Consider the following 18,022-nt stretch of genomic DNA (forward strand, 5'->3'; position numbering starts at 1 on the left):
AGGCTTACTCTGCCCAGTGTCACAGTGGCTTGGGGGACACTGAAAAGCAGTGAGGGAATGGGAGATGGGGCACAGAATGATATAAAAAATGTGGCTTCATAAAGCAGCCCCAGCAGGCTTTTTCAATGCCAACATTGGTGCTGGTGGAGTTGGAGCTGCTGTGCAGGGCTGGCACAGCAAGAGCTGGACCTCTTCAGGCAGTGAGGCTTTGTCACCAAGCCATCCTTCAGCAGAGTGCCTTTATCCCCATTTAACCTGCCCGTGAGAGGCTCCTCCACCTTCAGCCAAGTGCTTTATGTCAAGGAGCCAAGAGCTGGAAGCCAAAGCAGCGTGGCAGCCCTGGCTGAGGCAGGGGCAGCAGGCAGGGATGCACATCCAGAGCCTTCTCCTGCAAACTGCCACGCTCACACAGACCCTGCCCACACGTTCACCTGTGCTCAACAACAAAGGTCAGTGCTGAGAGATAAACTCTCCCTCGATGAACTCTTGAGCAATTTCTAAGTCAGGATTCCTGCTGACATTTGCCTTATGAGCAGCGTAATGCTAACGAGGACCCCAAAGCTGCTGGATGCTGGAATCCCCCCCAAGTAAACTCAACTCAGCCATGAATGATGAAGGGGAAGAGGAAGGGAAAAGGAGAAGAGACGTGAGGATTTTGACATTACTGTCCTACAAGGGGAACTTACACGGTACTGGGATAACAGTCAGGCCCTTAGGGACCAGTAAATGAGACCTGATGACAAAAAACCCACTCAGGCACCACTAAAATGTACTCTATTTCAAAGGAAACAAACCAGGGCCAATCTGGCCAGAGGACTGAGACAGACACTGCATGGGGATCGTTGTGCCCTGCACACAGCCCACACGGAGCCTCAGTGACACCCTTCCCTCTCCTACAGCACCAAAACCCAAAGACTTAAACACCTTTGCAGGGGACTCGTAACAAATATGAGTATTTTAAAATTTAAAAGAAATCCAGGGGAGGAACATTGCAGAATGTGTGTCTGCCTTCCGTGCCACAGTGCTCAAGTGAGGAAATCCTCATGAGGGAAAGAAACCACCACAATTCACTGGATTCCCTCTTTGAGCAGAGGCAGGATATTCCTTGTCCCTGGGCAGCCATGCATGGGAGTGAGCAGCTCTGCAGGGATGGGGGAGCTTGGCAGTGAGGGGTTAAAGTAAGATTCACTGATTTTAAGTCTTTTCCAACATAAACGATTCTATGATTTTTTATCAGAAATTAATTTTTTATCTCCTGTCAAGCATACCCTACAACTAGAGTTGGCCACCTCCAGCCCTTTTCTCCTTCAAGACCCTCCTTGTTCCTGCCGTGTCCCACTGCCCTCAGGGTGCATTCCTGTGCAAACAGGTTTCTTCACAACTTGTTGATCCAGTGCTATAATTTCTGGATGACTCTCTCATCTGCCATAAACAGCCACGCACAATTTGGCAGGCATTTCTACCATCAATGTTTATGATAATAACTAAACGTGCTTGAAAGCAGCAGGAAATTTTCAATATAACTATCATTAAGACAAAATGCTTTAAATCAAAGCCATTACCCACCACCAAGACTCAAAGCTCACAAGATTAGTCTGTTTTTCTATCTTTATGAAAAATTCATAGAACATGCTGCAAACATCATCTTCCAGCTCGAAGGAGTAAATGATATAATAACACTGAATGCTGCTGGCAGGGATGGCAGCAGGCAGGGCACAGGGGCACGGGGCAGGGCACTGGGCACCCAGCTGGGACAGGGGACTGCCCCACAGCCTGGTGGCATTTCATTTCAAAGCCAGGGTGGAGCAACCTGGTGTAGTGGAAGGTGTCCCTGCCCAAAACATGGGGCTGGACTCGAGAGGCTTCAAGGTCCCTTCCAACCCACCCTGCTCTAGGATTCTATAAATTTATGAATTGAGTCACTTGGGTCCATCTACTGCTGGATTTCCAGAGAAGACTGTCACAGAAGGAGTATCACCTGTCCCCAAGCACTGCAGCCTGCTGTGCTGCCTCTGCAGAGGACACAGAGCACAGCCACAGCGAGCGGCGTGGGGACAATCCCACCTTCCTGGGGGACCCCAGCGTCCCAGAGAGGAGCACTAATGGCCACGCTGTCACACGCATGACTAACAGAGCAGCACTCACAGCGTGACGCTGATACTTTAAATAACCAGCACAACTTCAGCACCGCATGCAGATCTTACATCATTAGTGCTCAGAGCCTTACAAATATAATTAGCAGCACTGCACCCATGTTACAGATCGCTTGGCCAAAGCTAATTCTTTGTGCAGTCAGGGCTGAAGTTAATGGGAGTTTGTACCTTGCTTTTCAGAGCTGCTAACAACCAGAATGTCATTTACCCGGGACTGGATGTACAAATTAATGCCAGTCTGAAATAAGGCATCGGTGCTCCTGGTTCTCAGTGGCCTATTCAGGCTGCAGGAGTGCACTGGCACAGCACTGAGAAATAAAAGCTGATATTCAGGCTCTTTTTTTCTTTAGCAATCACCTCACAGAGCTCCAAACCCCTTCCTTTGTGGTCAGGTTGAGCCATGGAAGCATCTCTTCCTTGTGTCTGAGCTTTTAGAGCGTGGGTTCTGTCGGAGGCAGCGTGCGGCACACCTCGAACTCGGATCAATGCTCCAGCTCACAAACGTCTCAGAAATAATGAGCTGGAAACACACAGATATTCTGGAGAATAACAAGGTACAAACAGCTCCCAACTCGCTGGAAGCGAAAGTGGGAGACAAACCAGAAAAACAAATAACGCCGGCGTCACGACGAGAGCTGCCATGTTGTACATCTCTCACGGGGACCTGCATCCCTCTGCTCCTGCTCTTCCCAAGCAGACTTGAAAAGCAAACTCTCTCTCTAAGAACCCTGTGGCAGACACGGCTCCTCTGCAAGTGTGAAGAGCTACAGATGACAGCTGGCTCAGTCCTGGCTGCAAAATCAAAGGCGAGAGCTGTGCCTTCCCTGTCACCCCGACACGCTCCGTGATGGGGAGCAGCCAGGCTGCCCCAGGTTATCCCTCCCCTGCAGCTACACTGGCCCTGCAGGGAAAAAGGAAAATACAACAACTGTCGGGCTCATCAGCAAAATAAGTGGTGATGAGGCTGAGACACACCGAGATCTGCCCTAACAAGGTACTATTTGTACGTTATTTTCTAGCTGCAGTCACACTTTCAAAGGTTGTTCTGCGGCTGCAGCCCCTTCGGAAACGGCTTCACACATCAAAATATCGCAGGGTAATGACAGCAAGCAGTGGGTGGTGAGCTCGGCAATTACGGCTGGAAGTGAGTGGGAACCAGGAGGGAGGGCTGAGTGCTGCCCACCTTCCTCGAGCTGGGCACAATGGCACTGGGACCTTGTGCAACTGCTCCTGCTGCAGCCTCAGTGTCCTCCCACCACGCTGCTCCTCCAGCCCAGCACGACACAAACCAACTGCTCAACTACCTGAGATGAGCCACGAGCAAGAGCTGGGCATTAGGCAAGATAAAAATTCTCCTGATGCAGGTGTTCTACAAATCCACTGCTGCATGTGAGCCCCTGCTTCTGCTAAGTACTCAACACATCCAAGGCATCCACCACATCTGGAAGCTGCTGATGTGCACCAATTTGCAGAAGACACAAAATTCAGCGTGTTCAAGCCCAGCTGTTCTAACTCCTGCAGTTATGCAGCAGGACAAATAACTGCACTTTGCAGCTCAGCTGTAATTTTTTGCCGACGATCAATATTTATTGCCTAATCCCATTTTCCATAGCGTGTGTTAGTGGTGTCACCCGCGCAGGGCGAGCGCGACACGGAGGCCACACAAAGCTTCTCTTGTAGGAGCTGCAGTCAGGGAGCCAGCTCTTGTCACAGCCCTACAAAAGGATTTCCTCTCGAGCGGCTCATCTTTAATCATTATAAAAGCACAGAAGTTTAATCCATTTTTGATGTAAGCGCTAATAGCTTTGTGTCCTTGAAGTTCAAAGTGGTCTTCGTGCATGTCGCTAATTAGCCGAGCAAGCAGCCATTCAGCTTCCTCTCATGTTTCTAATTAGATCCTTAACAACAAACAAATGTCGACCTTACAAAGGCTCTGCTACGATTCCCTCCATTAGTTAAACAGTTTGGGAGGGATGCGGTTTGTGCATCCACAGCCCCCCAGCAGAGGATCCAGGGCTCTGGGCTGGGCTATTTGCCCTTTGGAGAGGTTCTGCCTTCCTGATGGTGTTTTCCAGGGATGCCAGGCAGCCCCGGGATGATGCAGGGAGCAGGTGACCACTCATCAGCCCCTGCCCTGGTCCCAGCTCTGTGCTGCTCCACTGTCCCTCCCTGCAGGCACGGGATGTTCATCAGCTCAGCTGGACCTCACAACTGAACCCAAGAGGCAGATAAATGCTGTCAAGTCGATTTCCTAACTGGTTCCTGCCAATTTAACTGGTTTTACAGCTAATTTAAAATATGATGTGATTAATGTTTACATACCTCAAAGAATCACAGAATGGTTTGGATGAGACTTTAAAGCCCATCCAAGTGCCAAACCCTGCCATGGGCAGGGACACCTTCCACTATCCCAGGATGCTCAAAGCCCTGTCCATCCTGGTCTTGGACACTTCCAGGGATGGAGCAGCCACAGCTCCTCTGCGCACTCTGTTCCAGGGCTCCCCACCCTCCTAGGGAAGAATTTCATCCTAATGCCCAGGCTAAAGGTACTGTCATCTTTTTACTTCACTTCAAATGCCTGGGACTGCTCCTTACACTCTTTTTTGTCGATCTGTGTTTGTAACATGCTGTGCTGGAGTCATTTCAGCAGCACCACGCTTGTCCTTGCCTCTGCTCAGGTTTTTGGGCAAGTTTCTTGCTCCAGCCCTGGCATTTATCCAGGGGGGATGAATGAGGATCTGTCAGCACAGGAACTGCTGCTGCCGGGTTCCTCCCGGAGCCCTGGAGCGCTCGCTGTGTCACAGGCGCCGACCCCAGCGCTGCTCCTGCTGCCTCTGCCTGCACATGAAGCTTTAACACTTATTACCACCCATCCAACTGGCAAATAAGAGCTAAAGCTCAGATGCTGGGGTATCACAGACCCCTCTGTAACCATTTTTCCATTTAAAATGAAGGAAGAGCTGAGCCAGGTGATGCCGGCGCCTTCACCTCACGCCGAGGAGCACGAGAGCTGCTGTTAATTTTACCATGGGCAACCACATCTGCATTAATTGTTTACCACAGCCCGGACAGGTCTTTTATTAATATTAATGAGTAAGAGGGAACAAAAGGCCCCTTTATTTTTAGCCTACTCTAATTGCGTAGTAATTACTCATCTACAAAACAAATGAGCCGAACTCCATTGCCATAGCAACAGCAACTCCGGCCTCCCACTGTACCACATTAACTGGCTATCACTCCTGTAATTTGAAATGGAAGCCTTTTGTACAATAACAGACAATACAGGAGGAAAATTAAACCAAAAACGGCTCTTTGTTTTGCTGCATAATTCAAGTCATAGTAGCAGGAGGGCCTTGCCTGGGGGGCACCTTTCCACTGCTGATCCCACGGGCTGGGGGGATGCTCAGGAGCATGGAGGGGGGGTTATCCAGGTAACAGAAGAGGCATCCAGCCTGCAAACCCCCGGTCCTGTGCAGCCATCCCCTCCTGTGGGAGGCTCTGCACCAGGCAAGCTGCTGCCCAGTACATGGTGCCTGGGGGAGAGCTGGTGGCACCAGCCACGCTGTTGGCAGCTGACACCCCAGTCAGGGTCAGGGCACAGAGTTCTGGGCTCTTTGAACCATCAGGAAATGCTCACAAAGGCCCCAGCTGCGTGAGTTTATTACTTTTAAACAGCTCAGGTTTATATACCTGCAGATCCATTTTGCACTCTCTGGCAACTCCTAACCTACCGTGCTTCTCGAGCTCACACGGAGCCAGATGCACACCAACATCTGCTGCAAGGAAAAACTACTCTGCTCCTCTGGCAGCCTTCTATTTCAGAGAGAAGAGAGCAAGAAAAAACATCACTGTAATTATGTATTTACTTTTAAAGCATTTGGGGAGAGAATCAGCATGAAAATACTGACAGTAGTGTGTCAGTCCAATGTGTGCTGCCTCACAGTTAGCAGTTGTTCCACTAATGGGTAACAGCCTGCAACTGCTGCTGGAGAGGCAAGTCACCCTCAGCTCTGGCAGTATTTTACCTGCTTAGGGATTAAAATGCATGAGACACCGTCCTGTGGTGGAAGATCTGGACAGCACGTGCTGAAACCCCACTTCAAGCTCTGCAACAACTTGTCTGCATCTTGCAGGGAACAAAGTCTAATTACAATTGCCAACAGCTCTGTCCCCCAGCTTCCGCTGGGAGAAAGGGAATAAAACATGAATAATTGGCTGTGGCAGGGCTTTGGAGGGTACCAGAGTTGTTCCAACCCCCTGCCATGTGCAGGAACACCTTCCATGGTCCCAGGCTGCGCCCAGCTCCTGGACACTTCCAGGAGGGGGGCAGCCACAGCTTCTCTGGACAACCCCACCCTCACAGAGAAGAATTTCTCCCTAAATAAAACAGCATGGTGAGCATTCTGAGGAGCATTTTCCCGTGGAAAATAATTCTCCTGATGGAAAAGACTATTAAAAGTTACCAGCTAAATTCGCTACAGATTAACTTCAACTGCACTTCAGAGGTGGTCACTAATTGCACTGGAGATGATTTATCAAGTGCACAAGATTTTCTATTACAAAATTATTGATTAAAGCTGATGTATTTTAACCTCAATAGACTTCAGCCCAGTGCCCTGTCAAACACTGGCTACTGTGGCCAAGGTCGAGCAGCAGCAGCAGCAAATTGTTTCATATCTACTGAATTTTCTCCCTGGCACTGCAGGAAGAAGCTCAGTCTCTCACAGATCAAAAAAGATCCAAAAGTGGCATCCTACAGTAAAACAAGAACACAGGGTTTTTCTGCCTGGAGCCTGCTCCGAAAAGGACCTGTGGGATTCCCATCCTGGAGCAGCACAGCACTTCTGAGCCAAACAGAAAAGATGCCTCTTTCATCATTATTATTATTTTAATTTGGGGTAGTAGACAGACAAGTAACTGTAGGGCTCCCAGCATGTCAGTAAGAAGGCCAAAACCACCCATGGGAATGTGGAGTGGCTCCTCCAGAGCGCATTCACCACCTGGGGCTGCTGCCTGCCGAGCCTGGCTGATGGAATTCCTGTTTAAAGCAGGATGATTTCCCTTGCTCCCACCCCTCCCCGAAGCCCCCCCAGTGTGGGGTCCCTGCCTGGCCACCCGCCGTGCTCCCCAGCACGGGCTGCCTCTGCCAGGGAGATAAGCAAAGGATGAAATCCAATGCAGCCATTAATTTCCCAGTGCATCACCCGCCAGGCTCTGGCACATAATTACTGGCGTTCCAGTGGAGTGAGAAATTCCAGCCCTTGCTGCTCCCAAGTGGTCCACTTGTTAGGTTCTGGCTTTTGAGATTACATAGCTTGGATTAAACTTTATGTACTTTTATAGAGGAAAATAAAAAAGGGAGAGCAATTCCACCAGAGCCACCGTGCCACAAGGGAGTCCTCCCAGCGGGCCGTAGAAATCCCAAATTGGTTCAGGGCTGGATCTTTGAAATGCTCCTCCTGACATCTCCACGAGCCCATGGCAGCTCCTCTCCCCCTGCACACACAGCCCAACCACAGTCCCCGTTTTTATGGCCATTAATTTGCTAAACTATGAGTAGATTAGATTTTGGAGCACCTTCCTTAGGTGTCAGACAAGGTTTCCTCGACCCCGTGCAATTTATCGCTCTGCTGAGTTTCAGGCACACTCCTCACTTCATCCCACTGAACGGCGGGCTCCCTGTTTCCCTGGAAAACTGAGATCCAAAGGGAACCTTATCCCTGCCTTGGCACACGAGTGCTCAGCTCCCTGGCAGCACCAGGGGCAGCTCAGCTCACCTTGCACTGTGTCAGCCCAGCGCTTGTTTGCTAGATTTACTCAGTGTTCTATTAGAGGTAAGGAGCAGATACAAATCCTTAATGACACTGGAAAGCCCATTCTGGGTATTTTATTTCCTCTGAAAGCCCTTGCTGCCTGAAGTGCATTAATGAGTGCATGGCTCTGCCCAGCAGAGCAGGGGGATGCTCCCACCCAGCACAGCCGGCTTTGGGGATGGCCAGGGCGTGGGGAGGAGTGACCACACCAGAGAGGAGCTTTTCTGCTCCCATCAGGGTGTTTTCTGACAAGCAGCAAACTAAAAAACAAATAAACCAAAGCCTAATTCGGGATCTCAATTACCATCTGTTGGATTTACTGACTGCAGCGCCGTCTCTGCATTTTCCAAGTTTAGCACAGAAACCCAGGCAGGAGAAGCAAAGCCACTGCTGGCTCGTGGCACAGAGGATGAACTTGCCTCGAACTCCTCATGCTGATATTTATGAAATGTTAAATCTTCATTTCAAAATGTTCCCTTAAGCTGGGTGACATGGCAATGAGTACGACCCATCACTAGCTCGGAGTCTCTGTTGCATAATAAGATTTAAGGTTTATGACCTACAAACAATGGCTCGGTGGCTCAGGACAGGCTGCGGGAGCCGCCTCACCCACGGCATTATTGGATTCCCAAATGGAGTGATTTGCGTGTGGCACATCTGCTCTACGACCGCCAACGGATGAGTCTATGGGCTAATATGGACGAGTAACAGGCTGATGGAGAAACCATGATTGTAAAATGATTTGAAAAATATCTCAGGTTCTTTTGGATACAAAACAAAAAGAAGAGGATACAGTTAGAGTCAGTGTTTCAGTTCCTAGGGGGGTTAATTTGAATTAAAAAAGGTCAGTTTTACTATCAGCATAAGAGCATGTGCGGGTTCTTGTACGGAGGGTGTAGGTTGCCTACAGCCGGCTTCAATTTAAACTTCCAGATAATGGGATTTAACGAATAGGGCTCTGTGGATCCAAGCCATCAGCAGCTCTCTGCTGTGTTATCCCTACGCTTTCAATCAGACCAAGGCTCTGCTTTTATCTGCCACGCTCGTCCGCGTTGATGGTGCCTATAATATCAACTTGACAATGCATGTTCTACAACTACATCTACTGCTACCAGTACGACTACTACAGTGCATGCATTTAGTTCAGTCCCACAGATACATACACTCTAAGAACAGGCAAGGGGAGATGTGAAATGTTTTACGGGACGACAGGTGTTTTGTTTTTTAAGTAAGGGAAATTAATAAAAAACATCAAAAGAAAGAAAGTGTACAAAAAAATAGAGACATTTCTCAAGAGTTGATATGAGTCGTTTCTTGAACCGTTTCGTCCGAACAAGCAAAAAACATGCAACCAGCTGCTACTAACAAGAAGCTGGACACTGAGAGAGGATTAATAGGTGTGGACAAACCTTCCCGCTGAGAGCGCTCAGAAGAGTGTTTGAGAGGAGGTGTGCACGTCCGAGTGTAAGAGAGGCCGGAAAGTTTGCCTCAGAGACACCCTCTCTCACAGCAGCCCCAACCAAGCAAGAGAGAAAACAACAAAACATAACTGCTCACACTCACCATCAAGGTCAGTAGCTCACGTTACGAGATTTGTTATAGCTGGCAAGTATAAAGTCCAGTAAGGGGTTGTTGGGGCGCAGGGCTCAAAGGCAGCACTGGCAAGCCGGGACTGGGGCCCAAAATCCAGATGTGCCAGGGGTTGGGGTGGGGAGCAGCCCCTGGCGCCGTGGCACTGCGCTGTCCCGCTGCACAGCCTGCCTGAGGGAGCTGGGACAGGGCTGGATTAGTGTGGCCTTACGGGTTTTGTCTCCAGTCCTCAGGGAGGAACAGTTGGTAGCAACAGGTTGGGAACTGGAAAAATCTCAGGCTTGTCAATGAACCAAAGAGGAAGGAACGAAAACCCTCTCCTGCCAAATTTTCCTCGTCTCGCTCTCCTGCCAGATGAACCCCTCCCATGTCAAATGCAAGAGAAAAATGTGCCCCCCCCATGACTGTATTTCAAAAAAAGCATTTACACGACAAAAATGTTTTACACGTAAAATATGTCAGGTGGATTCAAAAGAAACGTGACACTGATAGTGAAGTTGTCTAGGAGGAGTTTGCAGCATTCAGACTTTTAACTTTGCTCGTTTTCCGTGGCTCAGGTCCCAATTCATTAAAAAAATACAAGAATGGGTGAGGTTGTCAAAACCAGTGGAGGGACTGGGCAGCACAGCCCCACCCCGAGCGAATGGATGTGGCCAGACCTGTGTCTGCTGGAAGGACCTCAGCTGTCACCTCATCACTGGGACGTCGACTGGGGAGGTGATTTGTGCCGAGCAGCACGGCCGCGCTCGCCCTGCCGGCACGCGAGCAGCCACGCGGGACGTGAATTTATGGTGGCACTGAGCACGGGCACAGGGACACGTCCCTTTCTGCTGGCTGCAGGACAGACCTGCCGTGACACAGAAGAACCTGTTTATCTAGCAAGGTCAGCTGGTGACACGCTGCCAGGGAAAAAGAAGGGGTGAGGGCAGGGAGGAGGCCCCCAGCAGGCTCCCTGCTGACTCAGCAAACATGCAGGTGTCCCAAGAGGAGGAATGTCACCCCAGGGACAAGCCAAGGTGGTCAGTGCCCAGGGGCTTGGAGTGAGAGGGTGCAGCTTCCCGGGGAGACCAAGACACACACCTGAAGGTGGATGCTCTCTGTGGGTGCTCTGTCTCTGTGCTGGCACTGATACCAGGAAGGTGGGGAAGAGCTGGCAGGATGGGGCCGGAGAGCTGCTGAAGAGGCAGCAGTGATGGGGACATTGATGACATGGATTGTCATCAATGCTTTCCAGGACCCTCCTGGACAATGCTTGCCCTGCGCTCTGCTCCAGCAGCCCTGGGCAGAGCTGTCCCAGTGAGCTGGGGTGGTGGGACACGCCTGCCCGGGTGTTTTTCCCAGCTCTTTCCCATTTCCTGGCAGAAAGGGGCCACTTAGGGCCAGCCGTGCTGTGCTCTGTGCTTTGGACCAGGCACGCGTGAAGGAGGGCTGTGCGAATTTGTGAAGGGAAAACAAAAACCCAAGTGAACAGGAAAGAAGGAGAAAACCCCAGCCATTTTTCTTGTAATGAATCGGGCCCGTACACTGCAGCGCAAGATCGATCGGACTCCACTGCTCCTGGATACAATTCACTACCATTGCTGATGGAGTGGCAAACCCAGGATGTCCCTTCCAAAACCAGCTCTGGATGGAGATGACTCTACAGAAACCCCCCTTTCCCAGACCACGGCTTGGTGCAGATGTGAGCGGGGCGGGTGACAAACCCACCTTCCTCCTTGAGACCTCAGGGCAGGGGTGGGACAGGGGCTCTTTGGGTTCAGTTTTGGGGTTTTTGCCAGTTTTGTGCATGCAGGCAATTTTGAGGCTTGAAAAGACATTTCCAAACACCATACTGCTCTTTAAACTTGCCAGAAAGGGTGTTGTTAATTTAGGGTTAGATTTAGTTTTGTATTGCAAGTTCAAATCAAAAAACAAAAAAACTGAAAAAACAAATCAGAAAACCCAACAAAAGAGAAACCAAAAAACACTCAAATTAAAGACAAATGATTTTCAGGCACAGAATTGATCAATGCTCAGTTCAGTTGTAATGGGCACCAAAAGCACTCCGATTAAAAAAAATAATAATAATAATCAGGGAAGCAACGTTAATCCAGCCAAACCCTCTGTGCCTTGCTAAGGGGCAACTCACCAGGTCTGTTTGCACGTAAAACAAAACCTGAAGGGCAAAACATGAGGAAGAGGCAGAAACAATGAGGTCTGTTTTCCTGGAAGCATATGCAAAAGCAATCTTGGGATTTGTTTGGCTTTGGGGTTTTTTTTTTCCCCTCTTTGGGTTTGTTTTTCCCCCTCCGTGCCAGGGCAGTAGGAGAAGCTGGGACTCGGGGGATCCCCACAACCAGGCTGGCAAGTCACCCCTTAGGCGCTCTCTACATGCCACAGGATGGAACTGGTACAGAGAGTCCTTTGTAGCCTGCAAGCAGTGCCAGTTTGCATGGAACGGAGTTCTCCTGGTGTCTTTCTCTGGCCTCATGGCCCCAGGCTCTCGCTGAGCCACACCGGGGCCTGCGCCCACCTGCTGCTCCCTCACGCGGTCGGGGCTTTTCGGCAGAGCCTCCTGAAGCCCGGCCCTGCCCGAAAAGCACCGAGAGCCCCCAGCTCGGCCATGAGTGAGCTGGGAGGTGCTGCCAGCCCCGTGTCCCCGAGGACACGCTGCGCCAGGGGCACGGGGCTGGCAGCGGCTCCGTCCCGGCAGCGGCTCCGTCCCGGCCTGCTGTGGGAGCCCACGGCTCGTGAGGGCTGCCCTGAGCTCTGCCACCCGAGCAAAGTGCTGATTCACGTCTTCAGCAGAATTTAAACCTAAGGCGGTAACGGCAATTGGCAGCGATTTATTTCTGTATTTCCCTTAAGGGGAAAAGAAAAAGTACAAGGTTTTCAGAAGGACAGAAGAAAAGCTTGGTGGTTCCTCATGGAAGCAGCGGGGCTGGAGCAGGCAGGGATGGTGAACTGCCAGCCATGTACTGGTGATGCCAGCCCAAGGGACACGGCCCCTCGCCATGGGGATGCCCCATGCTAGCCATGGTGGAGGAGGTGACAGCAGCTCCGGGCACGGCGGGAGCACCCAGAGCTGCTGCCACCACCTCAACCCAACCCCAGCTTCCTGTGAGAAACCAAAACTTTTTTTCCGAAAACACAAATTGATCTTTTTTCAGGGTGTCTTTTAGAGCCTTGAATTTAAACCAAACAAATAAAGAAACCAACGCAATAAAGGAATAAAGGAAGAAACAAATTGGAATATCTACCCTGGTTTTGGCAGTTCTCACGCCAATCTCCTGCAGGTGCTCCAGCCCCTGTGGCCTCTGCTTGTAGTTTGGGTTTGGGTTGGGATTGATTACTGATTTTTTCTCTAATTTTTTTTTGTTGTTTTGATTGATTGTTTTCAGGTCCCCAGGATAAGTGTGAGGAAAATCAGAGAAATGATGGAGAGCTGCAGCCACACAGAATACCGACAGAGCTTTTACCTGACCCTGCACTCTGAGGGTTTGCTCTTCCACGGGCCCCCCTACCTGATCCTCTTGCTGCCGCCACGGCTGCCGCTGCTACTGGTCCGTAAGCCGCTGCTGGAAAACCTGGCCGTGGAGAAAAGGACAAGGGTAAAGACAGAGGCCAGCGGGCACCGCGAGTCCCTGCGGGCCACAGGCACCCGGAGCTCGCCAGCCCGGCTCTGCGTGCCCCTGGGAACAGCCCAGCCCTGGCCAGGTGCCCGCGGGTGGCACAAGTCCCTTGGCACAGGAGGGACGGGCTCCCGGCCATGGCACGCCGTGCAGCCAAGGAGGACAGGCTGGAGGCAGAGCCCGCAGCTCTCGGCTCGTGTCTCCCGCAGGAACGGGGTCAGCCCGCTCTGCAAACAGCCAGGGAATTCTCTTCTGGGCTTATTTGCAAGTGATAATAACGTGCTGGGCTACAGACAAAGCAGTAATGGAAAATATGAGGAGGTCCTCATGTCAGATTTGCTGGGATCAAGCAGAAAAAACTCAATGGAATGTGAGAAAGACAGAAGAAAAGAAAGAGAGAGAGAGAAAGGGGAAGGAAGGAAGGAAGGAAGGAAGGAAGGAAGGAAGGAAGGAAGGAAGGAAGGAAGGATCTGTACCTCCTTCACTCTGGTGACCAGAAAGAAAGAAAGAAAGAAAGAAAGAAAGAAAGAAAGAAAGAAAGAAAGAAAGAAAGAAAGAAAGAAAGAAAGAAAGAAAGAAAGAAAGAAAGAAAGAAAGAAAGAAAGAAAGAAAGAAAGAAAGAAAGAAAGAAAGAAAGAAAGAAAGAAAGAAAGAAAGAAAGAAAGAAAGAAAGAAAGAAAGAAAGAGGAAAAAGCTCTTGAAAGCAAACCAGCCACAGACCAAGGAGCTCTATGACATCCCCCTGCTCCAGGGAGCCCAGCCCTCACAGAGGAATGGAATGCTGCCAGCAAGATTGCTGATTTACTTAATTAACATTCAAAAGACCTGCCAGAGATTCCGACTTTCAATACATGTATTTTAAGAGGGCAATGGCAAAGTCCAGGCAATCACAAGAACCCCAGGGTCAATGACTCCAGGGATGCTCCTGGTCCCTGGGAGCTCCAACTGCTCCTGCCACCCAACAGGACAAGCGTGGGGTGGCCACCACAATGCAACCTGGTCCTTTGTGGGCACCAGGACCATGATCACAGCTGCTTTGCAAGGCTGAGGAACCACAGGAGAACAACTGAGGCACTGAGAAAGAGAAGAGAGAGCCCGAGAGCGAGAGAGAGAGAGCCCAGCACACTACAGCCCACCACCTTCAGCACTATGGCTCAGCTACAGCTCAGCTACCAGGGCAAGGAACAGACAACTAGGCTAGAGTAACTTGAAGCTACTTAAAACAGCAATCAAAAAAAGACATACTTGCATTTAAATACGGTAATAGGGCTGTTGGGGGGAAAAGAACATAGCACAGGTAAATGTAGGCAGAGGATCCCAGGGTGGTGCTCCCCGTGCAGAGAGAGCAGCACTGCACATGGCTGTGGTGAACCTTCTGCTGGTAACTGCCACAGCCTCCGTGGAGTGGGATGTGGGGGAAGCACATCCAGACTGGGGGATGCTATAACCAGTGTGGAACCTGAGTGTTAAACTCCCTCTCACTGCATGGAGCCATCAGCCCTGGGTGGGTCCCCTGACACATGATTAGGGCTGGAGGGAGAAGACTTTGGTGGTAAGAGTAAAACCAACCTCCAAAGAGCAAGGAAAGCATCTGCAGGACAAGGGCTTGAGGCTCTGGGGTTTCATTTTCATGCAGAGCCACGTCTGGGCCAAGCTCTGGGCCCTCCCACCGTGGCTCAGGCAGGAGCAGAGCTGGCACTGTCCCCTGTCCCTCCCTGCCCACCACGGCGCACAGTCCAAGAGAAGTGTCCTCAGCGTTCCCATGGCACCTCCACGACCAGCTGGCCACCCACAGATCTCTCATTTGGAGGCTCCAGGGGCTCCCTAAACCATCCATACGGGACTGGAGGAGCTGTGGATTTTCCATGGAGTAAAATGCCTCTGCCAAAACCAATCAAATACCCTTCAAATCACCAAGCATCCCCTGAGAACGGCACAAAAAACAGGGCTGGAAAGTTTGTTTCTCTTGTTCAGCTGCCAGGGACACTCAGGATCTATTTGAAATGCAGGACAAAAAGTTTTGCCATGCAAAAGAAGAGTGAAATAACAAGGGTGGAGAAGGCGCTCCACGCAAAGAGCCCGAACAAAGGCTCCCTTATTGCATTCCACTGGACAGATGTGTGAAAAATTAATCCCTCCGCCCCTGAAGAAAGCTTTTATCCCAGTTCTGAGATAAAAGCAGCCCTGGGACACGGCACTCAAGCATCGCGCTCCGGGCGGGAACGCCGCGCCGAGATGGAAACTGGCATTGATTGTCAGCACTGGCAAAACCCTCCTTGCTGATACACCCTCGGGATGGCTCCAGCACTGGAGGATCCCCCAGCCACCCCAGCCCATGAGAGCAATCGATCCCCTGCCAAAACGCCCTTTGCCAGGCACCACGGCCAGGGCTGGCTCACGGAGCAGCCTCCCTGCCACCACTGCTGAGCCACTGATGCTGTGACCTGCCACCACTGTGCCACCTCCCCGTGGCACCTCTGTGCCTCTCTGCTCCCGACCCCCCCAGCAGAGATGGGCAGCTGACACCATCCTGCTCTGCCTGGCAGGGATCCCAGCACGGGGCACTGGGAATGCCTCCCAGAGCTGGAGCAGGGGGCAAGGAGAACTTGTGGGCAGCACAGTGTGAGAACGTGCCCAGTGCCACTGTTTGCCCCCAGCGATGCCTGGGAAGTGCAGGCATCTCCAGGAGACAGCAATGGCACTGGGGACTGCTGCTGTGCAGCAGAGAGGGCTGTGGGGTGTCAGCAGGCCCAGCTGCCAGCCAGCCCCCAGTGCATTCAGAAGCAGCTCGGAGCTAACTGGGTGCCAGGAATGGGTGCCGGGACAGGAGTGTCCTGAAGCCAAGGGCAGCACTGATGGCAGCACCAGCCCCACTCGCTCTGAGCCTTCTGAAGTCACCTGGAAAATCAAAAGGGTGGAGGGAGAGCTCAGTGCATTCCTGGTGTTTGTTTAAAGCCCTGATTCCTGCTCAAATGACCCCTGTGCTTTGTGTGCCCACTGCTCCCAGCTGCCCAGAGGAAACAAAGCCCAGAGCCATTGCAAAGGCCAGCAGTGCCCACTTGAAGCACTGTAATTAGAAGGTATTTTACAATAAACGCTTTGCACTGGGCTCACACACTGTCCAGGAAAGCCCTGAGGATTCACAGCAATTTCATGCTCTCTCATTGCTCAGAATGAGCCAAAACCAGCGTTCCAAGTGCAATTTTTCACAGATAAATTTTGCTGCTTCCTGCACCAATAGTTTCACTTTAAACAGTGAAGCAGTGAGGGAAGATGGACAGATCTGGGTTAAATTCTTTGCCCTGAGGTCCCAGATTCACTCCAGGCTGCTGTCTCTCCAAGGCACAGGTGAGTTTGGGAGAAGGGGAACCACAGGATGGGAGCAGCTCCAGCCCTGGAGCAGCAGCTGGGGCTGGAGCACACAGCCCCACTGCCTTGCTCTGGGCATTGCAGAGGGAGCCCAAGATTTAGCACATTTCCAGGGGCTTTGTGAATAAATCTGGCAAGGATGATGCTGCCTGAGCAGGGCCAGTCTTCACACAGGTTTTAGGGGCTCGCCAGATCTCTGCCCTGCTCCATCTCCTGCTCTGGTAGGACCCTTCCTTCTTAAATCAAGTTCTCCTGCCCTCCAGCCTGGCCTTGGCTACAAGGGAAAAACCCAAGAACCATTTGAACCCCTTCCTGCTGCCAGGGCAGCTGTGGCTCCAAGAGAAACCACTGACTCCTTCAGCCCTGCTCTGATCAGCCTTTGAAGACCCCAAATATTTTGCATTCTCAAAGCACACACAGCCCTATCTTTGACAACCAGTCAGACAACAGGAATCAACCCAAAAAAAGGCACAAAGATCACAAAGTTAGTCCTTACAGCAAAAAATATCATGCAAAGAATTTCCTCTACATGGCCAAAGCACTTGGGCACCTGAGGATGCATGTCCAGACTTCAGCAATTAGCACAGGGATTTAAACAAGAAAATGGGAGCTGAGATGCCCAAATCTGACTTCAGAAAAGAGCCAAACTCATGGAACAGGCACAGAGAATTAAATAAAAGCCACCATGAAACTGCCCCTAAGAAGCAACCCCCCTGCTCTGTGCCCATGGGGTGTTTGGAGGGTTCACACACAAGCAGCAGACTGGTTTGTGAAGTCTTTTGGGGGTCCCTGTGCTGAGGGCACCGAGCTCAGAGGTTCCTTCACCCCCCAGCACTTCACTCCTTACACCCCTGGTGCTCCCCAGTGGCTGAGCTGAACCCCAGCCCTCCAGGAGGGTCACTTGATCTCCCAAAAAAAGAAGTGCAAAGGCTGGAGTATGAATTCATGTGCAGGCTGAGTGGGGAGAGGAGCCGGGGGCTGATCCCCCCTTTTCAGGCAGAGTTCCTGGGGGCTGATCCCCCCTTTTCAAGCAGAGTTCCCAGGGGCTGATCCCCCTTTTCAGGCAGAGTTCCCAGCAGCTTTGATCAGCCCGAAAAGCGGCACCAGGCTCACAGCTGTCATTTCAGATGGGTTCTCGCTTGCATTATTCTTTCCATTAGGCTGTGTTATCCTCTTTGGAGGATCTTTAGGCTTCATTTCAAAAGTATCAGAGACTCAAAACCATGAAGCAGAAGAGCCTGGTAGTTTTTTTTTGAAGGCAGGCAGGCGTGGGTCCAATTTACCAGGCAAAAATGTCGTCTTTAATGGTGAACACACACAAGGGAAAGCTCCATCCCAAAACAATCCCTTTATGTTTAAAACCTTCATCTTCCAGGCTCTCTGTCTCACACTCCCCCTCCCTTTCTATAAGGAAACACAAATGAGAAAGAAAAAAAACCTGCTACTACTCCAAGCTTGAGATGAAGAAGTCAGTGCTGAATATTTA

At 51.0% G+C, this 18,022-nt stretch overlaps 1 protein-coding gene across 27 annotated transcripts in view; it reads right to left on the reverse strand.

Annotated features, from left to right (window-relative positions):
• The window catches only part of MSI2 (musashi RNA binding protein 2), a 201,414-nt gene that overhangs the window by 11,567 nt on the left and 171,825 nt on the right, over positions 1 to 18,022 (reverse strand). For 4 of the 27 annotated variants that reach the window (XR_005628804.1, XM_039720438.1, XM_039720442.1 and 1 more), the window contains 2 exons: positions 13,060 to 13,122; positions 11,685 to 11,760 (listed from right to left, as the gene is read on the reverse strand). Coding sequence is in view for 20 of the 27 variants with exons in the window: in XM_039720438.1 (XP_039576372.1) it covers positions 11,685 to 11,760; positions 13,060 to 13,122 (139 nt within the window). In the remaining 7 variants the exon portion in view is untranslated. Of the gene's footprint in view, positions 1 to 9,375; positions 9,516 to 11,684; positions 11,761 to 13,014; positions 13,123 to 18,022 lie in introns of those variants that run through there. The other 23 variants (XM_039720451.1, XM_039720452.1, XM_039720443.1 and 20 more) reach the window with 12 other exon arrangements.

Source organism: Passer montanus, unplaced genomic scaffold (genome assembly GCF_014805655.1).
Source record: "Passer montanus isolate IOZ18808 unplaced genomic scaffold, ASM1480565v1 scaffold44, whole genome shotgun sequence".
In the NCBI taxonomy this organism is placed as follows: domain Eukaryota; kingdom Metazoa; phylum Chordata; class Aves; order Passeriformes; family Passeridae; genus Passer; species Passer montanus.